Source organism: Tachyglossus aculeatus, chromosome 4 (genome assembly GCF_015852505.1).
Source record: "Tachyglossus aculeatus isolate mTacAcu1 chromosome 4, mTacAcu1.pri, whole genome shotgun sequence".
NCBI classification, from domain to species: domain Eukaryota; kingdom Metazoa; phylum Chordata; class Mammalia; order Monotremata; family Tachyglossidae; genus Tachyglossus; species Tachyglossus aculeatus.
This window is the reverse complement of record NC_052069.1, coordinates 112099874-112112410: the sequence shown is the minus strand read 5'-3', so window position 1 is coordinate 112112410 and position 12537 is coordinate 112099874. Positions and strand designations below refer to the sequence as shown.

The 12537-nt window shown below is 44.2% G+C and overlaps 1 protein-coding gene across 2 annotated transcripts in view; it reads right to left on the bottom strand.

Moving 5' to 3' along the window:
• Positions 1–12537, bottom strand: part of AK8 (adenylate kinase 8) — a 165982-nt gene that overhangs the window by 121363 nt on the left and 32082 nt on the right. For both annotated transcript variants that reach the window (XM_038745436.1, XM_038745437.1), the window contains exon 5: positions 9151–9219. In XM_038745436.1, the coding sequence (XP_038601364.1) occupies positions 9151–9219 (69 nt within the window). The remainder of the gene's footprint in view (positions 1–9150; positions 9220–12537) is intronic.

Genomic DNA, 12537 nt, shown 5'->3' with positions numbered 1-12537 from the left:
TTTCACATTTGTTTCCTTTTTGCATCCTCCCTTAGCTGCTGTTGTGTTGCCTGAATATACGAGGCTTGTCCAGTTCCCTCCACAGACTGACTGCCTCTTCACGGCCGCCTCTCATATTAGCCATCTGTGGAGCACCATAAAATTCCGCATCCTTGATGCCAGGGAGAGCGACTTGCCTTTCATGGGCGATAAACCATCAGCACTCTGACAGACAACCATAATGGTGCAAAGTTGCGGCTGTTGGAGGGGAAGGCTTTCATAAGCGAAGACATCTTTTCTTCTCTACTAGTCAGTTTTTTTTCCAACCACGCCATCCTGACACTGTCTAATTCAGGTGACACAAGAATTCAAAATGCTCGTTAAAGAGGCTCAGTTAAACAAGCCTGGTAAGGGGCTGGTGAGAATGCCATGGCAAAGACCTCTTGAATGCAGGCATGCCATATCCCCATTTGATTGCTGATTGGTGATTCCCTCTAGACTGTAAACTTGTTGTGGGCAGGTAATACTAATAATACTAATAATAACAATAATGGCATTTATTAAGCACTTCCTATGTGCAAAGCACTGTTCTAAACACTGGGGAGATTACAAAGTGATCAGGTTGTCCCACGTGGGGGCTCACAGTCTTAATCCCCATTTTTACAGATGAGGTAACTGAGGCACAGAGAAGTTAAGTGACTTGCCCAAAGTCACACAGCTGACAACTGGCAGAGTTGGGATTTGAACCCATGACCTCTGACTCCAAAGCCCATGCTCTTTCCACTGAGCCACACTGCTTCTCAATGTGTCTGTTTATTGTTCATTCATTCATTCAATTGTATTTGTTGAGCGCTTACTGTGTGCACAGCACTGTACTAAGCGCTTGGGAAAGTACAAGTCGGCAACATATAGAGATGGTCCCTACCCAACAATGGGATCACAGTCTAGAAGGGGAAGACAGACAACAAAAAAAAACCCAAGTATACAGGTGTCAAAACCGTCAGAATAAATAGAATTATAGCTATATGCACATCATTAATAAAATAGAGTAGTAAATATGTACAAGTAAAATAGAGTAATAAATATGTACAAATATATACAAGTGCTGGGGAGAGGGGAAGGAGGTAGGGCAGATGGAGGGAGGGGGTGATGAGGAGGGGAGGAGGAGAGGAGAAAGGGGGCTCAGTCTGGGAAGGCCTCCTGGAGGAGGTGAGCTCATGTATCATACTCTCCCAAGCACTTAGTATAATGCTCTGCACACAGTAAGTGCTCAATAAACACGATTGTGAATGAATAGTTGATTTTCACAGAAAATGTAAAGGAAAATTTAATGTGTCCATGTGGTAGTTTTAGGCACAAACACAAAGAGTACGAAAAATGGGGTTACCTTGACCTCAAACAAAAGACAATTTTCTAGCACTGTATGAGGTGGTCTTCATTTCATAAAATACGGCTTGTGCAGGGTGAGAGAAGAAAGGGGAAGGGTCTGGCAATCTCTGCTGAGCTAGACATCGAGGTTAAGTAGGATTGATGGCTTCTCCAAAACCGGGACCTTGGTTCTCACTGAATCATGTTGACAATACCGAGAGAGATATGGTTTTACTGTGCCAGGGTTGCAGGGAGCAGAAACGGTAGGCTATCTGCTTCCCAATAAATAAGATATGAATGAAACTGAAAAGCCTAAAATAATTGAGACATGAAAACAATCCCAGCAGGTTATCTTGTATCTACCCCAGTGCTTAGACCAGCGCTTGACGCATAGTGAGTGCTTAACAAATACCATTAAAAACAGAAAGAAAAAACCTGAAAGCCAGAACTCATCTCACAGGAATAACTAACTGGTCATCTTTGGCACAGTTACAGCCCTTCCTAATTTTAATATTTTAATTAAAGTGCTCCTTCCTTCAACTCAGTCAATGGTCACTCAGAGAAATTCCTCAGAGGGATTACATTACTCCAAAATAACAGTATTAAAGATACCGGTGAACTAAAATTGCAATATTCCTCCCTAAACCCTACCCACTCCCTTCTTTTCTTGCTCTCAATGACACATTTCGCATTAGCTTCTTATTGATAATTAGACATTGACTGATTCTCGATTGAGTTTGGTCTGCTTCCCGCAACCAACAGAAGCCAGTTGTCCTAGACTTCTTTTGAATGACAAATACAAAAAGTACGAAATGTCTTCTCTATTTCCTTAGACATTACTTCTGGTGGAAGAGATAGGCAGAGAGAAGGATCGAGTTCATTAATATACTTTTCAAACTTAAAATAAATGCCTAAGAAATACAGGTGAATACAAAGACCAGGGCTATGTTTGTTCCAAATAACAAGTGTGTCTTTTTGTTAAGGTCTTATTTTGTGCCAAGCATGGTACTGAACACAAGGGTACAAGATGCAAGATCACCAGATCCTACATAGGGCTCACAGTCTAAGTAGGAGCATGGCCCAGTGGATGGTGTCCATGACTCAGAGACAGAAGGATTTGGGTTCTAATCCAGGGCTCTGCCACTAATCAATTAATCAATCGTATTTATTGAGCACTTACTGTGTGCAGAGCACTGTACTAAGCGCTTGGGATGTACAAGCTGGCAACATATAGAGACAGTCCCTACCCAACAGTGGGCTCACAGTCTAGAAGGGGGAGACAGAGAACAAAACCAAGCATACTAACAAAATAAAATAAATAGAATAGATAGGTACAAGTAAAATAAATAAATAGAGTAATAAATATGTACAAACGTATATACATATATAAAGTTGCTGTGGGTAAGGGAAGGAGGTAAGATGTGGGGGATGGAGAGGGAGTCGTGGGGGAGAGGAAGGAAGGGGCTCAGTAAATCATTTAACTTCTCTATGCCTCAGTTCCCTCATCTGTAAAATGGAGATTGAGATTGGGAGCCCTATGTGGGACAGGGACTGTGTCCAACCTAATTGTCTTGTATCTACCCCAGCTCTCAGTTCAGTGCCTAGCCCATAGTAAAAGCCTAATGAATACCACAATTATTAGGAGGGAGAACAGGTACTGAATTCCCATTTTGCAGACAAGGGGCACAGAGAAGTTAAGTGACTTGCCCAAGGTCACACAGCAGACAAGTGGCAGAGCCAGGAGTAGAAGCCAAGTCCTTTGATTCCGAGGCCTGTGTCCTTTCCACTAGGCCATGCTACTTTTTCATGCTGCATGGCCCTTTCTTGCTTGGAGCAAGAAAGGATCTGCTCAGAGCTAGTTAGAAGAGTGCAGGCAGAAGAGCTCCTCAAATGTGTTTTTTTCCCCTGTTCTGCTCTTAAGTGTTCATGCTAGAATTTCCTAGTGCCGATTTCTGAGGCAATCTAGTCCTGTGAACGTCACACCTGCCACATCCTTGGCATGGCTATACCGCCATTAAGGTGGGCAGATGGGGATTGCCCCTTTCCCAAAGATGAGCTGCTCCTTGTTCAAGCATCTTAAGGCAAGACCAAAAATAGACAGGGTTTTTTTTTCACTGATGCAGTAATCCAAACCAAATGTTCAGCGAAGGACTGTCACACTGGGGCCAGGAATCTTGGAAATAGAACAGTCAGGTGTGAAAGTGAAAATGGACTCTCTTTGGGATGATGAAGGGGAGCCGGGCCAAGGGACTGAAAGGACTTTCCGCTGCGGCTTTAATCAGTCAGTCAATGGCATTTATTGAGCACTTACTTCATATAGACTCTCTCCTAGTGGAAGACTCAAGTGTTATTGGGAACAGATGGCCATTTCCTTCTACTTTTATCCCTCTGTTCAGTTCTAAATCTACCACTTGTCTGCTATGTGACCTTGGGAAAGTCACCTAACTTCTCTGTGACTCAATTCCCTCATCTGTAAAATGGTGACTAAGACTGTGAGCCCCACGTGAGACATAGACCGTGTCCAACCTGATTTGCCTGTATTTAACCTAGAGCTTGGTACAGTGCCTAAATAATAATAATAATTATGGTATTTGTTAAGTGCTGCGTGCCAGGCACTGTACTAAGTGCTGAGGTGGAGCCAAGCAAATCAGATTGGACACAGTCCCTGTCCCTCATGGGGCTCACAGTCTCAATCACCATTTTACAGATGAGGGAACTGAGATTCAGAGAAGTCAAGTGGCTTGCCCAAGGTATGAAATGACATGTCCAAGGTCTGACAAACAGTAAGCACTTAAATATCATTTTTTAAAAATCAAACCATCACTATTGATGACTGGTGATATTCCAATAGCTCTTGATGCATTGAATTCAAAATACTAGCTGATGCGTAGGACTGGGTAGAGAGGGGCTTTCAACTCCAGTTCCACAACCACACTGTAGTCCAGGACGAATATGATACATTTATGTAAATGAAATAAATAAGTCCAGATATTTAGCCTGATGGGATGAGTTTCTGTCACTGGTGAATAAGAAAACAAACAAAAAACAAACCAGCTCAACTTTAAGGGCTGTGAAAAACACAAGGCAGACCCAAATAATTCAAGCATACTGATTTGCAATGCAAAAGTTTAATTCTACTAGGCAAATTCAAGATAAATTATGGATTAAGGCCTAGAGCATTTTGTACAGGAAACTGCCAACCATTTCCAGCCACTTAGGCGTTCTCCCCATCTCTTAATTCCTTTTAAAATGACGGTCTCGATTCTCCAGCGATGAGACCGAGAGGAAACCCTCTTAAAAGGCAAATGAGAAAAGGGGTCAATTTTAAGACAGGGAAGACTGCTGAAGTTGTCTGAGCAAAGATGCTCTTTCATAGCATTCTCCATCTTTAATGCAAGCCCCTGAGTAATTTAATATTTGGTATTTGTTTAGCACTTATTACGTGCCAAGCACTGTACTAAGTGCTGGGGGAGATGCATGATAAGCAGCTTGGACACGGTGACTGCTCTACATGGGACTTACAGTCTAAAGGGGAGGTAGAACAGGTATTGAATTCCCCATTAAATGAATGGAAGAGCTGGGCTTGTCAACCAGAGGGTGCTGGTTGAATCTGAAAGGGTACGTGACGTAGTGGATAGAGCACAGGCCTGGGATTCAGAAGGTAATGAGTTCTAATTCCAGGTCTGCCACTTGTCTGCTGTGTGACCTTGGGCATGTCACTTCACTTCTCTGTGCCTCAGTTACCGCAGCTGTAAAATGGGGATTTAGACTGTGAGCCCCACATGGGTCAGGGTCTGTGTCCAACCCAATTTGCTTGTACCCACCCCAGAGCTTAGTACAGTGCCTGGCACACAGTAGGCTGCTTAACTAATGTCATAATTATTATTATTATTATCATCATCATCATCATCAATCGTATTTATTGAGCACTTACTATGTGCAGAGCACTGTACTAAGCGCTTGGGAAGTACAAATTGGCAACATATAGAGACAGTCCCTACCCAACAGTGGGCTCACAGTCTAAAAGGGGAAGACAGAGAACAAAACCAAACATACTAACAAAATAAAATAAATAGAATAGATATGTACAAATAAAATAAATAAATAAGTAAATAGAGTAATAAGTATGTACAAACATATAAACATACATACAGGTGCTGTGGGGAAGGGAAGGAGGTAAGATGGGGGGGATGGAGAGGGGGACGAGGGGGAGAGGAAGGAAGGGGCTCAGTCTGGGAAGGCCTCCTGGAGGAGGTGAGCTCTCAGCAGGGCCTTGAAGGGAGGAAGAGAGCTAGCTTGGCGGATGGGCAGAGGGAGGGCATTCCAGGCCCGGGGGATGACGTGGGCAGGGGGTCGAGGAGGGACAGGCGAGAGCGAGGTACGGTGAGGAGATCAGCGGTGGAGGAGCGGAGGGTGCGGACTGGGCTGTAGAAGGAGAGAAGGGAGGTGAGGTAGGAGGGGGCGAGGTGATGGACAGCCTTGAAGCCCAGGGTGAGGAGTTTCTGCCTGATGCGCAGATTGATTGGTAGCCACTGGAGATTTTTGAGGAGGGGAGTGATATGCCCAGAGCGTTTCTGGACAAAGATAATCCGGGCAGCAGCATGAAGTATGGATTGAAGTGGAGAGAGACACGAGGATGGGAGATCAGAGAGAAGGCTGATGCAGTAGTCCAGACGGGATAGGATGAGAGCTATGATGATATTATTATATCATCATCTCACACAGAGGGTTATAGGTGACCACTCCTTGAGGTCATGACCCCATAGGGATGCAGATAAAAAAGATGGCTTAGCTAGCTTGCTGACCCTGGATTTGGAAAAGAATATTATCAATTCATGGCATTTTCTGAGTGATTACTGTGTGCAGAACACTGTACTGTGTCTAACAACTCCATTGAATTGCACTCTCTCAAACACTTAGCACAGTGCTCTGCACACAGTAAGCACTCAATAAATACCATTGATTGATTGAGACAAGAACAGGGTACCGTATATTATCTTGAGAGTAATAATAATGATGGTATTTGTTAAGCGCTTACTATGGGCTGTTCTAAGTGCTGGGCTAGATACAAGGTAGTCAGGTTGTCCCACGTGGGGCTCAGTCTTAATCCCCATTTTACAGATGAGATAACTGAGGCACAGAAAAGTTAAGTGACTTACCCAAAGTCACACAGCTGACAAGTGGCGGAGCCAGGATTAGAACCCTTGACCTCTGACTCCCAAGCATGTGCTTTTTCTACTAAGCCATGCTGCAGACGCCACCCAGCCCCACATCACTTATGTACATATCTGTAATTTATTTATTGATATTGATGTTTGTCTCCCTCTCTAGACTATAAGTTTGTTGTGGGGAATGTGTCTATTTATTGTTGCATTGTATTCTCCTAAGTGCTTAGTACAGTGTTCTGCACATAGTAAGTGCTCAATAAATACGATTGAGTGAATGAAAAGAGGTTGAGTTGGGATGCAGTGGGAGAAAAGAGCAAATAAGTAGGAGGAAAAAATGCTAATTGTGATTCCCAAAGCCAACGGTCAGGAGTTTCTTCTAGATGCAAAGAGGAATGGACAATCATTTGTGGTTTATAAGGAGTGTGTAGACATTAACAGGACATTTTAGGAAAATGGTCTGAGCAGCAGAGTGAAGAATGGTTTGAAGAAGGGAGAGACTGGAGGCAGGGAGACCAGTGAGAAGGCTGATGTAATAGCCAAGCTTGGTGGCTGGGGTGGTGGGGGGTGGAGGTGTGAAGGGAAATGCCTGGACTAGGGTGATGGTCTTTGGATGGAGAGGAAAAGGGCAGATCCTGAAAAGGTACGGAGGCAAAACTAACAGGATTTGGCAATGGATTGAATATGGGGATTGAAAGAACAAGAGAATCAAGAATAAATCTACAGGCTTTAGAGACTGAAAGGGTGGCAGTGCTAACCAATCAATCAATGATATTTACTGAGCACTTACTACCTGCAGAGTACTGGTCTAAGTGCTTGGGAGAGTACAATACAACAAAATTAGCAGACAAGTTCCCTGTCCATAACTAACTACCATGTAGAGACGAGCTTATCTGTGATAGCAAAATGAGGTGGAGGAGAGGATTTGGGAGGGAATATGAATTCAGTATTAGACACATTGGGCTAGAGGTGGCAGCAGGGCATCCACTGAGAGATGTTCAGGAGGCAGGAGGAAATGTGGGATTGAAGAGCTTAGTACAGTCTCTGCACACAGTAAGCGCTCAATAAATACAACTGAATGAATGAAGAGGAGAGAGGTGTGAGCTAGTAAGGTAGGTATGGGAGTCATCCACACAGAGGTGGGAGTTGAAACCATGGAAACAGGTGAGCAATCAAGCAATACACAATATAAGGAATTTCATATTTCCAAGAGTTTCTGCAACAGATTCAATGCATAACATCTAAGTTAATAGGCAAACTCAAATAATAATAATAACAACAACAATGGTATTTCTTAACTGCTTACTATGTGCCAAGCACTATATTAAACGCTGGGGTATATACAAAATAATCACAATCTAAGTAGGAGGGAGAACAGATAATGAATCCCCATTTTGTAGAAGAGGGAAATGAGGCATAGAGAAGTCGTGACTTGCCCAAAGTCACAGCAGGCAAGCGGCAGATCTGGGATTAGAATTAAGGGCCCAGATGCTTGTGCTCTTTCCACTAGGTTGCATATACTCCATGATGGAACATTTTCAAGGAATATATTCTGTTGTATTGCGGTATAAGCCTAGAAGGCACCCGACAGCTTTGTGACATGATGATTGCTTTTGAGAAAGGTGGCTCGACTGTCATGGCACCTTTCCCTATTTTCCTACAGGGGTGGAACTTTGTGTCCAATCTCTTGGTTTTCACCCGTACAAAGTGCTCAGCAGAGTGATCCCATACCTAGAAAGAACCAGTGTGGCCTAGTGGAAAGAGGACAGGCCAGGTTGTCAGGAGACCTGAGTTCTAATATGACCTCTGCCACTAATCTGCTGTGTGACCTTCAGGAAGATACTTCTCTGGGCCTCGGTTCCCTCATTTGTAAAATGGGGATTCAAATCATGTTCTCCCTCTGCTTTAGACTGTGAACCCCGAGTGGGGCAGGGACTGTATCTGATTACATTACATCTAACCTAGTGCTTAGTACAGTGTTTGGCACATAGTAAGAGCTTAGAAGCCACAATTAAACAACCCTAACCCCAGGTGAATCCCAGTGCCCCCCAAAATGCCTCAGTCATTGGGAAATCTTCCTTGGAAAAGAAGAGAGATGTGGCAGAAAACCCATTATTGGAACACGTAGGCTAGTGTGGATAACAGATTAAAATTGGAAAGTTTTGCAGTTATCTGAATCATCTGGCCTTAGTTCGCTTTGATAACCAGCTTTCTACTGGATGTAAGCCCTCAATGATGAAAGCAAGGAAAAGCATTCAGACTTCCCCCACTACCCCAAAAAAGGTGATATCCAAAGTCAATGTCTTGATTTTTATTTGGTTTCTGTTTATCTGTTTTGTCCACAATTGCTCTGCAAGCCTGCCTCAGGCAATCGGCAAAGCGCTCCTTGGTCTGCCTTTGATCAGCTCAGGGGCCCTGGAAGATTAGCATATGTGCCCATTCCCCTTTATTCTATTAATAAAGCTTGTAGACCTCCCCGCTGTTGTTCAAACAATCCCCAGCCCACCCTGTGGACTGGCACCCCCTATTCAGTGCTTCACTTGGGCACCGGAATGCTAAGTACCCATGATGTGTGGGGAGGAGGGAGCAGCTATATTGGGGGGAAACATCCGCCAGCCCTCTTAGGAGCCATTCTTACTCGTTTGATGCAGTCGTCGCTTGACAGACGTTCCTGGATCAGTTTGGCCCACAGCTCGTTGGGGATTTCCTAAAGAAAACACCACATACCCAAAATTCAGGTCTGAATATTCACAACGGAGTCCAGAAGGAATTTTAGCAAGCGGGGCTTCCTGGTTAAAGGTGAGTTGAAATGCTTTTTAAAATAATTAAATGCTGGCCAAACCCCCAAACACTATGAAACTAGCCGGGTAGACGTCAAAATCAAAAATAAATGCAGGTAAAAAGGTAGGAAAGCTGAAATCACTTTCCCTGTCTATTCCAAAAGGCCGGCCCCAGGCCCAATCCCAGTGCAGCTAGAGAGGGTTTAAGCCCACAGTGGGAAAGATTCCCCTCCATCCTCTCTCAAGTCCAGAACCTTGGCATTGTCCTTGACACACCTCTCCCATTCAATCTGTCACCAAATCCTGTCGGTTCAACTTTCACATCACTAAAACCTGCCCTATCCTCTCCATCCAAACTGTTACCTCGTTTATCCATCCAAGCTCTTATTCTATCCCAACTTGATTACTGCATCAGCATCCCTGCCTTCTGTCCCCTCCCAAATCCTGTGTATACTTTGCGGCCCAGATCATTTTTCTCCAAAAACTTTCAGTCCATGTTTTCTCACTCCTCAAGAACTTCCAGGGGTTGTCCATTCACCTCCATAAACAGAAACTACGAACTGTCAGCTTTAAAGCACTCAATCAGCTCTCCCCCCTCCTACCTTACCACCTTGATTTCCTTCTACAATCCAATCTGCCCATTTCGCTCCTCTAATACCAACCTACTTACTGTGTCTCAAATTCAATCTCACTGTCAACCCCTCACCCATATCCTGACACTGACACTGCCTGACACTTCATGACACTAAATTCTAAGCTCTTTAATAATAATAATAATAATAATGCCATTTATTAAGCGCTTACTATGTGCAAAGCACTGTTCTAAGCACTGGGGAGTTTACAAGGTGATCAGGTTGTTCCACATGGGGCTCACAGTCTTAATCCCCATTTTACAGATGAGGTAACTGAGCCCCAGAGAAGTGAAGTGACTTGCCCAAAGTCACATAGCTGACAAGTGGTGGAGCCGGGATTTTGAACCGATAACCTCTGACTCCAAAGCCCGTGCTCTTTCCACTCAGCCACGCTGCTTTGTGTCTACCAAATCTATTGTATTGTACTCCCCCACGTGTTTAGTACAGTGTTCTGCTACCAGGAAGTGCTCGATAACTACCACTGATTGATTTTTTAAATGGTATTTTTAGGCACTTACTAAGTGCTAGGCACACTGTATTAGGCGTTGGTGTAGATACAAGACCAGCAGGTTGTACACACCCCATGTCCCACATGTGGCTCACAGTCTTAATCTCCATTTTACAGAGGAGGGAACTGAGGCATAGAGAACTGAAGTGTCTTGCCTGAGGTCACACAGCAGACAAGTGAGATAGAGAAGCAGCGTGGCTTGGTGGAAAGAAAACAGGCTTGGGAGTCAGAGGACATGGGTTCTAATCCCCGCTCTGCCACTTGTGTGTTATGTGACCTTGGGAAAGCCACTTCACTTCTCTGTGCCTCAGTTCCCTAATGGGGATGAAGACTGTGAGCCCCACGTGGGATAACCTGATTACTGTGTATCTGCCCCAGAGCTTAGAACAGTGCTCGGTACATAGTAAGCGCTTAACAAATACCGTTATAGAAAAGCAGCATGGCTTAGTGGAAACAGCATGGGCTTGGGAGTCAGCAAAGACATGGGATCTAATCCTGGCTCTGCTACTTGTCTGATGTGTGACCTTGGGCAAGTCACAAGACTTCTCTGTGCCTCAATTAGCTCATTTGTAAAATGGGGATTAAGACTGTGAGCCTCCTGTGGGACAACCTGATTACCTTGTATCTACCCCAGTGCTTAGAACAGTGCTTGGCACATAATAAGTGCTTAACTAATACCATGATAATAATAATTATTATAAATAATAATGATAATAATAATAATAAGAATAATAATAATAATAAAAGTGGCAGGGCCAGAATTAGAACCCAGGTGGTTCTGACTCCCAAGCCTGTGTTCTATCCTCTAGGCGATGCTGCTTTCCAAGAATGGATTCCAAAGGGTTGCTTTATGCTTGAATTTGTTCCAAGCAGGGATATTGGCCTTAACAGGTACTTTGGGACTAACACACAGCCCTTAGCTGGACCTGACTCCTGACTCCATTGAAGACTGCTTCTGACCCCTTTAATGTGGCTAATAAACACATTCACTGATGTACACAGGAGATAAAAACCATCAGAGCTGGAACTATTGACACACTCCTTACCTAGAAGGATAAAAAAGAGCGATGCAGTGGAGACTGTGAGAAATAAGGACTCTCTTTTTGAATAGTGCTGTGGTTTCAGTAAAGGAAAGCTTTGAAAAATTGAACACCACACATCAGGAGGTCTAGACAATAATACTGCCACAGTCTTCAAGGAAGGAGCTGATGGACTGTTCTAGTGGCAGTTTTTTTCTTTCAACTCATGGAGAAAAATGGAACTGGGTGGTTGTTATTTGGTGGAGTGGTGTGGTGTGTGTGTGTGAAATCTTTATAAAAAGAAAAACCAGGAATCCTAGAAATGACTGATCAGTCAATATAACCTAAAACAACGTAACAGAAGAAAGAATAGCTATGCAAACCAAGGGAGAGATGCTAGCCCCACCAGTCACATAACATTGGTTTATAAAGAATAAATTTTCCCAGACCCATTTAGTCCAGGCTGAAGATAATTATGGCCCATGCAGATGCCAGGGGTGCCAAGCAGAAACACCATCCCGGTAACATCCAACCAGGGTTGACATTAAGCCTCCAGGCAGTGGAAGAAGGGGGCTCTAGGCCACAGTGTACCCCTTCGTGGCTTCCCCCGTGCCTTCAGATGTCCCTAGAGATCCATTCCCTTGCTATTTGTGTCAATGGTACCACTGAAGTAAGATTGGGAGAGGTAGATGTTTGGGGGACTGTTGGGGGTTCCTGTCAGTCAGTCGACTATATTATTGATCACTTACTGTGTGCAGAGCACTGAACTAAGTGCTTGGGAGAGTATAATACAATAAGCAGCCACACTCCCTGCCCACAACGAGCTTACAGTCAAGAGGATGGGCTTACACCAGGAGGGTAGTGAGTCCTGGGCCACTGTCTGTTCAATGGACTCTCCCAGCTCAGCTGACCCGTGGTCTGAAAATTGCCTAAAGGGTTGCAATATGACGCAGCTGGCTCTTCTCCAGAAAAGGGTCTAATGAGAGAAGCAGTTGAGGCCCATGCCTCTTTTCACCCCCTGACCTTGGGCAGTCCTTTCATCCTACAGCAGATACCTGATATCTCAGGTCATCTGCGAGGAACACA